The sequence below is a fragment of the Tarenaya hassleriana genome, unplaced genomic scaffold, assembly GCF_000463585.1.
Source record: "Tarenaya hassleriana unplaced genomic scaffold, ASM46358v1 Cleome33, whole genome shotgun sequence".
Taxonomy (NCBI): domain Eukaryota; kingdom Viridiplantae; phylum Streptophyta; class Magnoliopsida; order Brassicales; family Cleomaceae; genus Tarenaya; species Tarenaya hassleriana.
The window spans coordinates 1,411,888-1,426,531 of record NW_010966459.1 but is presented as its reverse complement, the minus strand read 5'-3'; the positions used below and the strand labels follow the sequence as shown (position 1 = coordinate 1,426,531).

Genomic DNA, 14,644 nt, shown 5'->3' with positions numbered 1-14,644 from the left:
CTGCTGAACAGCTTTATTTGACTCGGGTATCTCTGTTCTTTGATCAATGTATTTAAATTTACTTGTAGGTTTGCCATTGTTGCATTTTCTATATGTTTAGGGTATTGTCTTTCATGGAGCCCTTCATTGCATGTAGCTTTGTTTTGTGATGTTTCTGCAGTCTGATATTTCCTTTCCGCTCATTGGAAAACTAAACTATTCTGTTGTGTGTTGTCTTGTCTTGTGTTGTGTTGCATTCATTTTTATTTTGAAGCAGTATCTATTCAAGCGAAAAGAATGTGGTGCTTTTCAATAAGTATGTTGCGTAGGAAACCTTTATCTCAAAACTGTATTCTGAGTACTCAAAATGTTTTTTTTCGGGGGCTTTATGACTGGATATAGTTATTTTGTTTTTATTCACCTTCTATAGCGGTTTATTTAACGTTTACCATTGCCATGTGCAGCCGCACACTCAGCAATATGGCTAGGCTCTTGGCTCATTCTACTGTCTCCTCTTTATTCGCTTCCCGGTGGAATGTTCAGTCACAAGGAAGTGGAAAACCGAGAAGGTATGTAAAGATGATGTATAATCTAGAAGCTCCTGGGTTGAGGATACAGAGCTTCTCGGGTTTGAGGAGTTCCAATTCGTTAGACTTTATAGCGAGGTCTGGACATGATTTCCATTCTAAGGTCAGACTTCAAACATCATCACGTAAAGGGAAGGCTTGCCGATTTGTACCAAAAGCTATGTTTGAGCGCTTTACTGAGAAAGCAATCAAGGTCATAATGCTGGCTCAAGAGGAAGCTCAGAGACTTGGCCATAACTTTGTCGGGACTGAGCAAATACTGTTGGGTCTAATTGGTGAAGGCACTGGCATTGCTGCTAAGGTTCTCAAATCGTTGGGAATCAATCTAAAATATGCCCGTGTGGAAGTTGAAAAGATAATTGGGAGGGGCAGTGGATTTGTGGCTGTGGAGATCCCATTTACCCCTCGCGCAAAGCATGTGCTGGAATTGTCACTGGAGGAAGCCCGTCAGCTCGGTGAGTTTCTGCTTTTTCATATTACTCAATCCCTATGCTTGGAGCTTGTTAAACTGTAATGTATATGTACGAAATTTCAGCTTCACAGGGTATGTTTACATGCTATTCTTGACTGTTGTAACACACCATTCTTATTAATGGGGAACTGTTTCTGATGTGATATGGTTTTAGGGCATAACTATATTGGGTCGGAGCATCTTCTGCTCGGTCTTCTTTGCGAGGGAGAAGGTGTAGCTGCACGTGTCCTAGAGAATTTGGGCGCAGACCCCGGTAACATCCGGACGCAGGTAAAAAGCTGAATTCTTTATGGTCCGTTTAGAACTATTCGAATCAATATTCTATGATCAACAGCTAAAGAAAAGTGGAAATGAAATTTTGAGTGAAGTAGGTTATACGTATGGTCGGAGAGAACAATGAAGTAACTGCCAGTGTTGGTGGAGGAACCAGCAACAACAAGATGCCAACTCTAGAAGAGTACGGAACTAACTTAACAAAATTAGCAGAGGAGGTAATGATTGGATATCCTGGTTGATAAAATATCATGTCGAAGGTTTATGTTAAAGTCTTTTTTTTGGCCGGGTGCAGGGTAAATTGGATCCTGTTGTTGGAAGGCAGCGGCAGATCGAACGTGTGGTCCAAATCTTGGCCCGGAGAACCAAGAACAACCCTTGTCTTATTGGAGAACCAGGTGTTGGGAAAACAGCAATTGCTGAAGGACTGGCTCAACGAATTGCCAGTGGCGATGTTCCTGAAACAATCGAAGGGAAGAAGGTAAAAGTCTTGGGCCTAGATGCATAGGCTCTTGGTAATACAATATTAATGGAAAATGAAAGGTGTGCTTGTTTTAACATATTTTCAGGTCATAACCCTCGATATGGGTCTTCTGGTGGCCGGGACAAAGTACCGTGGGGAATTTGAGGAAAGATTGAAAAAGCTCATGGAGGAAATAAGGCAGAGTGATGACATAATTCTATTTATTGATGAGGTACATACGTTGATCGGTGCAGGAGCAGCAGAAGGAGCCATTGATGCTGCTAATATCTTAAAGCCAGCTCTAGCAAGAGGTGAATTACAGGTGGGTTTTTACACATCTTTTGTTGGGTTGGTGTCAAATTCTGGATCAATGACCTTGAATTCAAATGGTAGAGATGGGTTTTTGTGTGTTTGTGTAGTGCATTGGTGCAACAACCTTGGATGAATACCGAAAGCACATCGAGAAAGACCCTGCCTTGGAAAGACGGTTTCAGCCCGTGAAAGTACCCGAACCAACTGTAGATGAAACTATCCAGATCTTGCATGGTCTCCGGGAACGGTATGAGATCCACCACAAGCTCCGCTACACTGATGACGCCTTACTCGTGGCCGCTCAATTGTCTCATCAGTACATCAGGTACCGAAATGTTACATTTGACTTTGTCTGGATAAGTTAGTGGTCTACTTTGGTTGGGTTTCAACTTGAAATGATTTCCTTTATTCTCAGTGATCGGTTTCTTCCCGACAAAGCAATTGATTTGATCGATGAAGCTGGGTCTCGGGTTCGGCTAAGACATGCTCAGGTGCAAAATGCTTAATTGTGTCGAGTATTTTTCACTGATCAACCTGTATATCTATCTATTCAAGCTTTGCTTTGAACAGAAATTTCTCTTGTTAGGTCCCCGAGGAAGCTAGAGAGCTTGAAAAAGAACTCAGGCAGATCACGAAGGAGAAGAACGAAGCTGTTCGAGGCCAGGACTTCGAAAAGGTACAGTCTTTTCATTGTTTTAACAGTCTAAATATGTACAATTTTTTTACAGTTTACAAAGTTTTCATCGACAGGCTGGTTCTCTGCGTGACCGGGAAATCGAGCTCAGGGCTGAGATATCCGCTGTTCTCGCCAAAGGCAAGGAGATGAGCAAAGCCGAGAGTGAGGCAGGAGATGGAGGTCCTGTTGTCACAGAGTCCGACATTCAACACATTGTTGCTTCGTGGACGGGAATCCCCGTCGATAAAGTCTCGTCAGATGAGTCTGACCGTCTGCTTCGGATGGAGCAGACCCTTCACACACGGGTCATTGGTCAAGACGAAGCCGTCAAAGCCATTAGCCGTGCCATCCGCCGTGCCCGTGTTGGACTCAAGAACCCGAACCGCCCCATTGCTAGTTTCATCTTCTCTGGTCCGACGGGTGTGGGGAAGTCGGAGCTTGCCAAGTCCTTGGCCGCTTACTACTTCGGTTCTGAGGAAGCTATGATCCGTCTCGACATGAGCGAGTTCATGGAACGACACACAGTCTCGAAACTTATCGGGTCACCGCCAGGTTACGTCGGGTACACGGAGGGAGGTCAGTTGACGGAGGCCGTCAGGCGCAAGCCTTACACTCTCGTTCTCTTTGACGAAATTGAGAAGGCGCATCCCGATGTCTTCAACATGATGCTCCAGATCCTCGAGGACGGGAGACTAACCGACAGCAAAGGAAGAACTGTGGATTTCAAGAACACGCTTCTGATAATGACGTCAAATGTCGGAAGCAGCGTGATCGAGAAAGGCGGACGGAGAATTGGGTTCGATCTAGACTCGGACGAAAAGGACAGCAGCTACAACAGAATCAAGAGCTTAGTGACGGAAGAGCTGAAACAGTACTTCAGACCAGAGTTCTTGAACAGGTTGGACGAGATGATCGTGTTCAGACAGCTGACGAAGCTGGAAGTGAAAGAGATCGCCGATATAATGCTGAGAGAAGTGGTGGTGAGGCTGAAGGAGAAAGAGATGGAGCTTCAGGTGACGGAGAGGTTCAGAGAGAGAGTGGTGGAGGAAGGTTACAACCCGAGCTATGGAGCTCGGCCGCTGAGACGAGCCATCATGAGGCTGTTGGAGGACAGTATGGCCGAGAAGATGCTCGCCAGAGAGATTAAGGAAGGAGATTCCGTCATTGTTGATGTTGACTCTGACGGAAATGTGATCGTTCTCAACGGAAACAATGGCAGAGCCGGCGCCATTCCTGAAACTGCCGTGGAAGATCCGATTCCGGTGAGTTGAGCCTCTTTCGTGGTTTTCTCTACTTTCCTTCTTTGGTTTCTGGACATCGATTCATCTGTTCTCTTGGAAGATGATTTAGCGATTTTCACCGGTTTAATTTTGCCGGTTGACCTTCAATGCTGTCATTAGATGGGGGTTAATTTCATCAATAGTGGAATAATTGAACCGATTTGAATGGAATAACACCGATTTGGAAATAAAAACTGAATGATTATATTTATAAATAAAAACCGAATTCAAATTTGAGCCAAAATACAATAGAGTTGAACCAGATTCAATATACAAAAGTGGAATGATCGGTTATCCGGCCTGTAAAGAACTAAACCGGACTTTCCATACCGGAGTGAGAGTGAAAAGACTTGGGACTAACACTAGAGCCTCTACTGCTATTAAGCTTAAGAGCATCCAAAGCCTTCTGAATCTCCATGTTCATTGCACTGTCTACGCTCCCCGATGACAGTTTCTTGTGCGATTTCTGGAGATGAAGCTTCAACGAACTGCTGCTCAGACCGGCGTTTTTCCCGCAAACTGGACACACTTTCATCGTCGGCTTCCTCCTCCTCCACTCCATCGACACTTTCCCAAAACGTTTCTTCTCCAGGTTAAGTAAGATTCGGGCGAATCCGTCGTTTGGTTGGGCTCGTCGGTGAACCTTCTTTAGTGTCTCCCATGCTTCTAACAAGGTGAGGTTCCTGAAAAATCCGAAGAATGAGCTTTTTCAGAAGATTGTGTATCGATTTCCAATTCATGCAAGAAAGGAAAAAAAAAACTTACTTTCGGAGCATTAGGTAAGCCAGCACTACGGTAGAGCTTCTACTTCTACCCTCGAAGCAATGGACTAGAACCTTGCCGCCTGTTTGCTCACCATGATCGATAAAGTCGAGAGCTTCTTCGAAGATGCTCTCAATGTTTGCATCTTCATCATCGGTTATCTGGTCAAAGATTAAGAACCCAAGTTGAAAGTTTCAATGTATCAAATGGGTTGAAGGAAAACATTCAGAAACATGAATCTATAGTTGGAAAATGATGAATTAAATGAGAAGAACAAGAGATATATACTTACTGAGAAGTTTATGTACTCGAAGAGACCTGGGTATTGAGTGTCTGATTGCCCGATTTCATTCGCGCACAAACATAGAATATGAGTTATGCCTAAATGCTGCAGAGTGTAAACCGACCTTGCAGCCAATCCTCCTCCGATAAACAGATTATTCATTACCATCGACGGTTTCTCGGTATTAGCAGCTTTGCAAATCAGTGATACTCTTTCCAGAATGTGCTCAAGCCTAACCTGTTTTATGAAGGGGCAAAAACACCAAAAGGAAAATGCAAAGCAAAGTGAGTATGGACTACTGTATTCAGTTCAGTACCAGGGATTAGGAGAAAGTAGATACATATGCATACATATTTATATATGTATATATGGAAAAAAGTACCTTTAGCTCGTAAGCGTCGGTGCAAATGTTATTATCACTGCCCTCGAAGAACCCGGTGTTGAAATTGTTTTCTTGGCAGAGTTTCAGGACATTGTGTTGCAGCGTTTCATTCCATTGTTCAATTTCTTTACTAGATTCAGCATCAACCTGAAAACACCACAGAAAGAATCAAATCCAAGGAATATCATTGTTTTAAGCCTTGTAGATGAATAGTCCCTGAAAACACATTATTTGCACAGGAAGATCAAAATTTTGAATCTCTATCCGCTCCAAGGTTTTAGGCATAGGAAGAATCCTATCAGATCGAAATTCTGTAATTACTCAGGAAACAGTAAAAAGATTCAGATTTTAACTTCAGAACTAGAATGACAAACCTTGGCAAACTTATGAAAATCGCGAAGCTTTGCTGCCAAACGCTGACTACTAAGAGATTCTCCACCTCTATTTGATTTTCCATGCCAACTTTCTCTTGACTTAGGTGATGTTGCATCCGAGCTTTCTCTGTTTTCTGAAAACGGCGTCCTTAAAGCAGTTTTCTGCATTTCTGACTCACTGTAATCGGAGTTGTTATCAGTCGGTATCCGCTCTTTGTTTGAGGGAGATGGATAACAACTCGGATCGAGGGCAGGAGCTTGGGAAGGTGATTCAGGAATAGCAAATTCCTCTCTATCGAAATCTGGGCACATTGTTTTGTCCATCATAGTGAAAAATGCCCGTAGCAAACCATCTAACTTCTGATGAAGGGTCACGAGGAAAATGTGAAACCCTTGCAGGTCCCTGAGCCCAGCTCGGAAACCATTGCGAAATTCACGAATCACTAACGTTACTTCACTGGATCGAATACCAGTTTGCTCACCATCTTCTTCTACACGAGGAGTCCCTAATTTTCCTTCTGTTATCTCATGTAACAGATTTGAGGCGTATTCGCTACTGTTGATGAGCAGTTCAACCAACTTCGGATAAATTTCTCGATCACTTGCCCGTTTTCCAGCAGGAGGTCGGCGTGGAACGCCTGAATCTATGGCCACGATGTGAAAATCAGCAACAACCGATCTATCGGACAATGGACTCATCAAACCCGTGTCACAAGATTTAGGCGATTCCGTCACATCAGAAAGGTCAGAAGCCTGTGAGACCAACCTTTGATCAGAGGGACCAAATCTACTATCCACTGAAGTGGCCCTTCTTTCCTTTTGAATGGCTCTATACACCCTAGGATGGTGTCTTTTGATTGCGGAATCAAAGGCTTCCTCATATGAGCATTCCAATTTTTTAGCCGGTGAAGGAACTTTGTCAGCTAATAATAGATTTGCTGGGTTGCCTCGCCATCGGAGCTGACGAGAAGGTAGTCTGTCTTCATTCCTAATTACAAGATCTAGCACCAAGATTCTCCCAAGTGCAGCAGCAACTTTCTCTGCTTTCTCTTCTGATTCAAAGATATTCGTGCTTTCAAGCAATGGACATCCATGGACATAACTGCGATCACGAAATGAAAATGCTTAGAAGAGGATTCATCACAATCATCGCCACATACTAGTGTTTCTTACATCCCTCTTACGAGTTGAGACAGATAAGGAAAACACCTAAACACTAGAACAATACATGGAATAACTATCTAAAGATGACACCATATCGAAGTAAAAAATGAAAAATAGGAAAAAACAGTAAACCCGAGTTTCCCGTTTGCACCTCATTAGGAAAAGACACCGGCTTAGTTCAAGGGCCTCTAGAAGTTCTGAACAAGTCATCTCACCAACCTCATCTCCTTCTGAATTCGCTTTAACTTGTGCTTTCTCAGTCGCTTCTTTTATAAGGGTCCATTCAGGATTAGAGTTATGAATTACTCGAGCCTGTCCCAGTATCGTTAATCATTAAGAAAAAGACGTAAAAAAAACAAAAGAGCCTAAAATGATTGACCAATTACGAACACGGAATCCATGAAAGAGAAGAAATATACCTGAGGAGTCTGTACCCCCAACCACTTGGCAAACTCATAGCCTAGACGTTCCGATTGTGTGGCCATCCTTGAAGAAGAAAATTTTATTACTGCCGCCGCTTCCTTTGGAGAAGCATCATCAGAATTGGCATGATTAAATAGTGCAAAGAAAACAACTCCCCCAGAATTCACAGTAACCTGATTCATGAGACCAGACAAAAGATAAGAAAGAAAAAGAACATAGACAGGAAAATCGTATACATACAACGCAAAGAACTCTAAAGAGGTAATGTCAAGATATCCTCATGCAACTTGGGAGAGAGAAGGAGAGTTAGGCTGATGCAATTTTCTTCAATCCAACACGCTTAGCTAGATCTACACAATATACCTCAAGGGCTTTAATCTGGTCTTCTTCGGATGGATCACTGTTACTACTATGCTCGGTATGGTGAAGTGAAGATAACATGTTCCATGAAAACAAACTCGATTCAATATCCAGCATAGAAGCTTTGCCAAGCCTTTCCCACAAGCTTATTTCAGAAGACTGCTTGATGGGTGAACATTTTGGATCAACAATCAGCTCTCCTGCACTGGATAAGAATTTTGTCAACCATCACTATATATCATTACCATGCTTTCAACAACATAGATCACCCGAACCATTTCATGATGAAACCCACAAAGGAAGACAAGATATTGCATAAACTATAAAGGCCACACAAACATACGCACAGGCGTCTGCAGCACACTTGTGTCCTAATTTAGAAACTTATCTGATTCTGGAGCTATTGAAACATCTTTCGAGGCTTTCCATGTCACAAGTATTTTGAAAACGAGGGAGTGCAGTTTAAGATCACACCCCATTCCATTTCATAAGAGAGCAGAAACGCAATCCTTACAACTAGTATTCAATTTATGACAAATTCATCACATAAATCTAAGCTTTTAGAGTAAAAACTTCATACAGATACAACGGCAATATCAGTACCCTGTCACTTGCTAGTACTTTAAGATGAAAAACCAAATGTAAATCACAAACATGTACACCAATCCATAAACAAATGGAAAGCCCAGAAGCAGAAGTTAATGTGGATTCAGATGGGTCCAAACCTAGAAACCATGTCATCAATCCGGTGAGGTCGATGAGGGAAACCAGAAGATCCGTATCGAGCACTCCGTTTACGAACCAAATCCAACCATTGGGTGAACCGATACGCCGGACCAGCCGCAATATCTCCTAACATGTACAGAACCTACCGTTTCCAAAAAAACAAAAGGGAACGAAAAATTTCCCTCAACCCCATCAGATTTTCGTCGCATCCAAATAGAAATCTAAGAATCGAAGATGGGAGGTACTTACGCGGGAAGTGACGGTGAGAGGAAGAGGAGCCTCGGGCTCGTCGGGTCCGATATCGAGATCCTTCTCGTAGTCTTTGTCCTGCGATTCCACCATAGCACCACGGCGTTCAGATCCAGAAGAAAGTCCAAAAAAATCCAATGCAACAGAGATAAATCTAGGGGAATGTGGGTGCAATGATGGGTGTTCGTGGTGGTGGGGGTGATGATGACAGATTATATAATTCGGGGCCTGAAACTGAGAAAAAAAAAGGAAAATGAAAAAAAAAGAAGCAAGTCTACCTGACAAAAACTCTGATCTCGCATTCCCTCCCGTGATCCCGCCATTAGAAAAGCTTGCAAGGAAGGTTTTTTTTTTTTTTTTTTTTTTGGGTGTGTGTGGAGGAATGAATTTTTCTTTGAAGGTCAAGCTGGCCCTTTGCTTTGAGACTCCAAAGAGAAAGAAGGCGGGTGGTATCTCTTACGTTTAACCGTAGTACCTATGAAAAAGCTAATAGTGGTAACTAGTAATTTTTAAAAAACAGTTCCTATTTTTTTTTAAATAAAAATATTAAAAATTCCTCTGTTATATTTCCGACAACCTCGGAATCTTCCTCTGCGGTTTCGATCTCTTCTCGACGATCGCAGGTTCGTTGAAATCGAACTTCGAACAACCTTTCTCTTGTTTTTTCCCAAGTAGATCGGTTCTCCGGGGGAGGAGGACAAATGGTGAATGGATCTAGAAAAAAAAATGTTCCAGAATTCTGGAAAATTTTCAGTTTCTTGTTTGGTTTCCGGGAAAATTTTCAGTCGCTTGTTTCGGTTTATCTGACGATCATATAGATGAAGAGAAAGAGGAGAATGAACACTCTGATACTACTAAGTGTTGATATCTATACACACTCAAGGCTGCAAAAAGAAAGATCTTTCCTTAACATTCACACACATGTTTTTTCGTAATGCTCCAAAATGTTCATGTTTCCACAAATCCCGTTTTTTTAAAAAATAAATAAAGAGGGATATACAAAAATGAAAAACTTTATAAAAAGGAGGGGGAAGATATTCCCATTTCAACCCAAGAACAAGGGCAGCAAAGAGAAGGAGAACCTTAGTTGTACAGCAGACTATGAATCCTGGCCGCCTTCGTCAGGGTCGGGGTTCGAGGGAGAAGAGGCGGCCGGAGAAGGTTGATCGATCTCTCTCCGAGACGCTTCCCATAGCTGTTGCTCTATCCCGAGTTTCCTTACCTCTACCAATCCTCTTTCCACTGAATATAACACGGTATTCATCTTTTTTTGTTTGTTCATATGAAAAAAAAATGGAGCTGAGACAGGGTTAAGGAGAGAGAGAGAGAGAGCTGTACCATCAACAGCATCGTGGGAAGTCGGTGACTGACCACTACGGCTGATCCAGAACTGGAGGCGTTCTTCTGCTATGTCTTCTTCCACGTTATGCAACTTGGCTCTACCCCAAAAGTACATTAGCCATGCCTGCATTTTTTTTATTTACCCGAAACATGACCTAATTAGATCCTTCAGGTTTTTTTGTCTCTCTTCGTTTTAACAACATTCAGTGTACTAGCCATTGTGTATGCGTATGAACAGACACACATAGATAGATATATATATGTTTACGGCCACATTTTACCATTTTTTCATCTACAGATTACAGTTTCTATAAGATGGCTACCGGATGTATGTATGCTTATCGTGCCTCTAGTTACACGCAGCTTATCGTGCCACGAAAAGAGCATTACCGTCCTAACAATTTATTGATGTACCAAAATACATACAGTTATCAGAGGACCAAACATATAGCAAAATCCTAACAAGTCCCGTATCTCGTAACTGAGGTAAACAAATGATTTTTCTATTGGGCAGATACTATCATGCTTTCAGATGAATGTGCACATATTGGTGTTAGTGAGTCAGCAAGATGTGAACATGCAGCTTTCAGAAGAAGTCTTAGGATTTTGCCCGAAATAGTGTTGTATCATCACATCACTACGAACACAGTGCTCTATGCGTAAATATAAGTACCTGCTTAAAGGCGACATCTTCGGCTTCCTCATCACTTAGTGCTGCATTAAACCAAAGTAACAAACACCATCAAAACTTCATGAGTGTCATATAACATGGTTGACAAGGTCAAAAGCATATTATTTCATTCTTTGTTTATTCATTTTTAAGAGATAAACCCAAACAAATCAGAATCTCTACAAGAAGACTCTATGCCGTACCGTATGCCTCTACAAATTTGGGATCTCCATGGCCCTTGGGATCTGTAAGATCATGGAAAAGAGAACGTTAACTTCTCTCTTTTAACTACTAAGCAAAGCCCTTCCTTACTATGAGAAAAAGAAAGCATGAAATATTTTTCCGACATATATCACTTAGCTGTTGTTCTTAAAATGAGGGGTTGTAAAGGACCAACCCAGTTCGTATCCCCATCCAGTGGGGGTGCTGGGAAAGGGAATATACTAGACCACCTTACCCCTACATTTTAATGTAGAGAGGTGGATTCAAACCCGTGACCTCAGACCCCACATTTTAATGTAGAGAGGTGGATTCAAACCCGCGACCTCAGACCCCACAGTAAATGGTTTTACCGATGAGCCAAGTCGGCCCTTCCTTACTATGAGAAAAAGAAAGCATGAAATATTTTTCAGACATATATCACTTAGCTGTTGTTCTTAAAATGTGGGTTGTAATTACTAAAATTTAGACATTCTAAGAACAAAACCCTGGGAAAAGTTGGGTATAATACAGAGAGTTTATATTTGTCCTTATCATTGTAGCAGATGATAAGGCCTTCACATATATACGCACCAGAGACAGTTTGACGAACCGAACTTGGTCTTCTCCGCTGGGCAAATGCTAGCACAACTGCATCCTCAACCTGAGTTCAAAGTAACATAAATTCTTAGAAAATGTAGACTATGTCTTTTGCGGAGAATTTGTAGAGAGCTTATGGGAAACCTTACGATTAACGCTAAACCCCACAAAGGAAAAGATATTTTAATGCTTAAAAACACAAGTGCGGAAACAGGAGTAAACACCTTTAGTGACGCTAGTTCTCTCAAACCCATCTCAACTGAAAGCATACTTTCAATATTTCCTTCACCAGTTAGATCACTTAAATCTCTTGCGGCTTTACTTTGATCATTTCCACCTGTTCAATTTTATACAGTGATAAATAAATATGTGAACAGCAAAATGCAAGGGAAAGGCATAACAGTTCAGAGATACAGCAGACTAACCTTTATCCCCAGACAACTCCTTGGCCTTTTGTGCTGCAGATATGACTAGTTCAAATGGAAGAGGAGCCAAAGCTGACCAGTGTTCATGCCTAGATGGGGCTATATCGGCACAGATGCCTACAGAGGGCCATGGGAAAAGCAAATATCTGAGAATTTTGATGCATAAAGACTCTCTACAAGCATGTCATTTGATGGTGCTATTAAAAGACAGAGAGTATGTATAACACGAAAATCCGTTGCCAAGTTCAAAAGCCTAAAATCTCTGAAAGACACACTATGTCTAATAATCAATTTTTACTGGAAGAATTACTTACCATGCTGCACAGCCAACCCCCAATACCGAGCAAGCCAACATCTCTTCAGAACTACCTCCTCCTAAAGGCAGATATGGCACACAATCAGAACTTCAAGAACAGTTAACAGATAATGAGATTTGACTTCCATTGACTAACCATTTCTTCCTGAGTTAAAATCATTCTTTGAGTCATTGTACGAAGAGACTTCGCTTCAGACTCTGCTTCTGTGAGCTGTTCCAGTGATGCCGCAGCCTCATCTTTCAAGTTCTGATCTCCAAGGAAACCATGACAACATAATTTCATCATGTAGATCAGAACAACACATCTTACTGATATGGGCATTATCGATATAACTTACCTGAAGTTCTGAACGAAGAGAAGTAACTTCTTCATCTTTCCCATCTTTTTTCTGTTGAGCAGCCCGCAGAGCAGCCTGTAACAAGTAGCAATTTCCAATTTAATGTGAAATTGCATGGCTCATAGAAACATTTATCCGAGACTAAATGTGGCATTTTGTTACAGAGTGTACTAACCTCTCTTTGACGTAATGCTGCTTCCTTTCTGAAGAAAGAAGTATTTCAGAATAAACGACCATATGAAAACAGTATCTTTAAAAAAAAGGATAAAGAAAATGAGAAGGAGCAGAAGTAATCCTACCTACTTAACAATTTAGCCTCCAGAGATACTCCTTCTCCAAGAGAAGCAACCTTTTGAAAAGAAAAGAAAATTACTTGAAGCCTTACAAAGATGGAAATACCTACTGGTCGTTCCAATATATAATTTTTCAATGAATATACTAAGAGATCATAAAATCAACCTATACTATCCTTCCATCTGCATATATGTTTGGTAAATTAAATAGAGGCTGCATCTCCTGAGTTTGCCATGAATTGGCACAATGATAACTATTCAAGAAATTCCCTCATTATGCACTAAGATGCTGATTAAAGCTACGAGAGAGGAGCCTGTTACAACTAGCCAATGGTAGCTACCTTGAGCTTGATAATTATTTTCTAGAAAGAGATTAGTGAAATATCTTTCATCCCATCAAAACGAGAAGCAAAAAGAGCATCTACGGATTAATATATAGATGAAAATAGGACCAAGACCTGTTTCTCCAGCTCCCTAGCCCTGGCTTCTGCTTCCTCACGCTTTTCTTCCGCCCGGCGAAGCTGTATTCAAGAACAAATGTTATGCATAATCAACAAGAGCTCATCATTTACTTTCAGCCTCCAAACCCGATGACAGAAAACTAACCTTGTCCAATATAATCTCATTCTCCTCTTGTAGCATATCCAGCTGCAATTAACATTGAGTCATCCTCAAGTCAAAAGTTTCTGACCCATAAAAATAGCCATTTAAAAAGCAAATCCCAATCTGGATGATTGCTGTAAATCGACCAGACATCTCTCAGAATTCATAAGGAAGCATCACATACTTCGTCACGAAGAGCCCTGCTGATCTCCCTTCTCCTTAGAATTCACTGATGGCACTTCAACCGAAAATCTGAAACCACGAAACAGTGGAATCGGTTACAATAAGCAGCAGGGGAAAACATAACCACGTTAAGAAAGGAGTCATTGACTTCTCATTTCATGTCAATCTCTAGCACGCCTGCTGATTAGTGGAACATCATTGGCTTATCAACTCCAAAAATTGGAGAAAAAAAATGGTCTTGACGAATTCAGCTAAGCAACATGCTCTCTCGAGTAAAAGATTCAAACACAATAGCTAAGCAAATAGCGTTTTCACCTTTTATCTCTGTTCTTAGGAGGATCAATTGGAGGGATAGCAACCGGAGTTTTGAGCGACACCCTACTCGGCGGCATGAGATTAGGAGTCGGAGTCGTGGATCTAACAGACATCGACGGCCTTCCAGTGGAGGCTGAACGCACCGAAGGCACTTGCTCCATGAAGTTCCTGCCTAACTAATCAAAGCACAAAAAGAAACTCCAAATCAGCCCTAGAGAATCAAGTTCATCACTGATACGCCAAAACCCAGAAAGCACAGCTCATCTAGCAATCAAATGAAGCTAAAACGCGAGTAATTAGCTCTTATGGATGGGAGATTTACGGCAGGCGACGGCGATCTGTTCCGCTGAGCGAAAGAAACCGCCGACAAATTACTGGCTCCGTTGATGTTGTTGCTGCCGGTGGAGGAGTGAGCAGAAGGAGCATGAAGTCCTGGCTTCAGAGGAGCTGCAAATCTAAAACCTAGATCTTCGTCCTCTTCCTCATCCTCGTCCTCCTCGTTGTCCTTGTTCTGCAAGGCCATGACCTGAGCTAACCGCTGCGCCGCCGCTTTGGCAGCCACGTTCTGAGTCCGTTTGACGGTGGAGAAACCTCCGC

The 14,644-nt window shown here is 41.9% G+C and overlaps 3 protein-coding genes across 5 annotated transcripts in view; 1 reads left to right on the top strand and 2 right to left on the bottom strand.

The window, feature by feature from the left end:
* LOC104821539 (chaperone protein ClpC1, chloroplastic) overlaps positions 1 to 4,178 on the top strand; it is a 5,341-nt gene extending 1,163 nt beyond the window's left edge. Inside the window, exons 2-11 of one of the 2 annotated variants that reach the window (XM_010552457.2) lie at positions 1 to 26; positions 444 to 1,021; positions 1,193 to 1,308; positions 1,410 to 1,529; positions 1,607 to 1,792; positions 1,881 to 2,096; positions 2,194 to 2,411; positions 2,502 to 2,577; positions 2,673 to 2,762; positions 2,837 to 4,178. In XM_010552457.2, coding sequence (XP_010550759.1) covers positions 460 to 1,021; positions 1,193 to 1,308; positions 1,410 to 1,529; positions 1,607 to 1,792; positions 1,881 to 2,096; positions 2,194 to 2,411; positions 2,502 to 2,577; positions 2,673 to 2,762; positions 2,837 to 4,033 — 2,781 coding nt within the window. In that variant the 5' untranslated portion in view covers positions 1 to 26; positions 444 to 459 and the 3' untranslated portion in view covers positions 4,034 to 4,178. The remainder of the gene's footprint in view (positions 27 to 443; positions 1,022 to 1,192; positions 1,309 to 1,409; positions 1,530 to 1,606; positions 1,793 to 1,880; positions 2,097 to 2,193; positions 2,412 to 2,501; positions 2,578 to 2,672; positions 2,763 to 2,836) is intronic. The other variant, XM_010552456.2, reaches the window with a different exon arrangement.
* Positions 4,179 to 4,230: 52 nt separating this feature from the next.
* Positions 4,231 to 9,189, bottom strand: LOC104821537 (dual specificity protein phosphatase PHS1). 2 transcript variants are annotated; one of them, XM_010552454.2, is made up of 11 exons: positions 9,044 to 9,189; positions 8,766 to 8,843; positions 8,516 to 8,658; positions 7,794 to 7,995; positions 7,427 to 7,603; positions 7,159 to 7,319; positions 5,844 to 6,945; positions 5,470 to 5,616; positions 5,097 to 5,324; positions 4,808 to 4,965; positions 4,231 to 4,725 (listed from the first exon to the last, which is right to left on the bottom strand). In XM_010552454.2, exons 1-11 carry the CDS (start codon positions 9,086 to 9,088, stop codon positions 4,353 to 4,355), a joined length of 2,814 nt encoding a protein of 937 aa, XP_010550756.1. In that variant the 5' UTR covers positions 9,089 to 9,189; the 3' UTR covers positions 4,231 to 4,352. The 2 variants fall into 2 exon arrangements, with proteins under 2 accessions (XP_010550756.1, XP_010550757.1); XM_010552455.1 differs by lacking the exons at positions 8,766 to 8,843; positions 9,044 to 9,189 and having other exon boundaries at positions 7,794 to 7,990.
* Positions 9,190 to 9,650: 461 nt separating this feature from the next.
* LOC104821536 (coiled-coil domain-containing protein SCD2) overlaps positions 9,651 to 14,644 on the bottom strand; it is a 5,724-nt gene continuing 730 nt past the window's right edge. The window contains 18 exon segments of the mRNA XM_010552453.2: positions 9,651 to 10,007; positions 10,104 to 10,230; positions 10,780 to 10,820; positions 10,980 to 11,021; positions 11,569 to 11,638; positions 11,799 to 11,911; positions 12,000 to 12,116; positions 12,314 to 12,374; positions 12,452 to 12,562; positions 12,654 to 12,728; positions 12,829 to 12,856; positions 12,953 to 13,002; positions 13,405 to 13,467; positions 13,553 to 13,594; positions 13,734 to 13,749; positions 13,751 to 13,801; positions 14,048 to 14,223; positions 14,370 to 14,638. Coding sequence (XP_010550755.1) covers positions 9,865 to 10,007; positions 10,104 to 10,230; positions 10,780 to 10,820; positions 10,980 to 11,021; positions 11,569 to 11,638; positions 11,799 to 11,911; positions 12,000 to 12,116; positions 12,314 to 12,374; positions 12,452 to 12,562; positions 12,654 to 12,728; positions 12,829 to 12,856; positions 12,953 to 13,002; positions 13,405 to 13,467; positions 13,553 to 13,594; positions 13,734 to 13,749; positions 13,751 to 13,801; positions 14,048 to 14,223; positions 14,370 to 14,638 — 1,595 coding nt within the window. The 3' untranslated portion in view covers positions 9,651 to 9,864.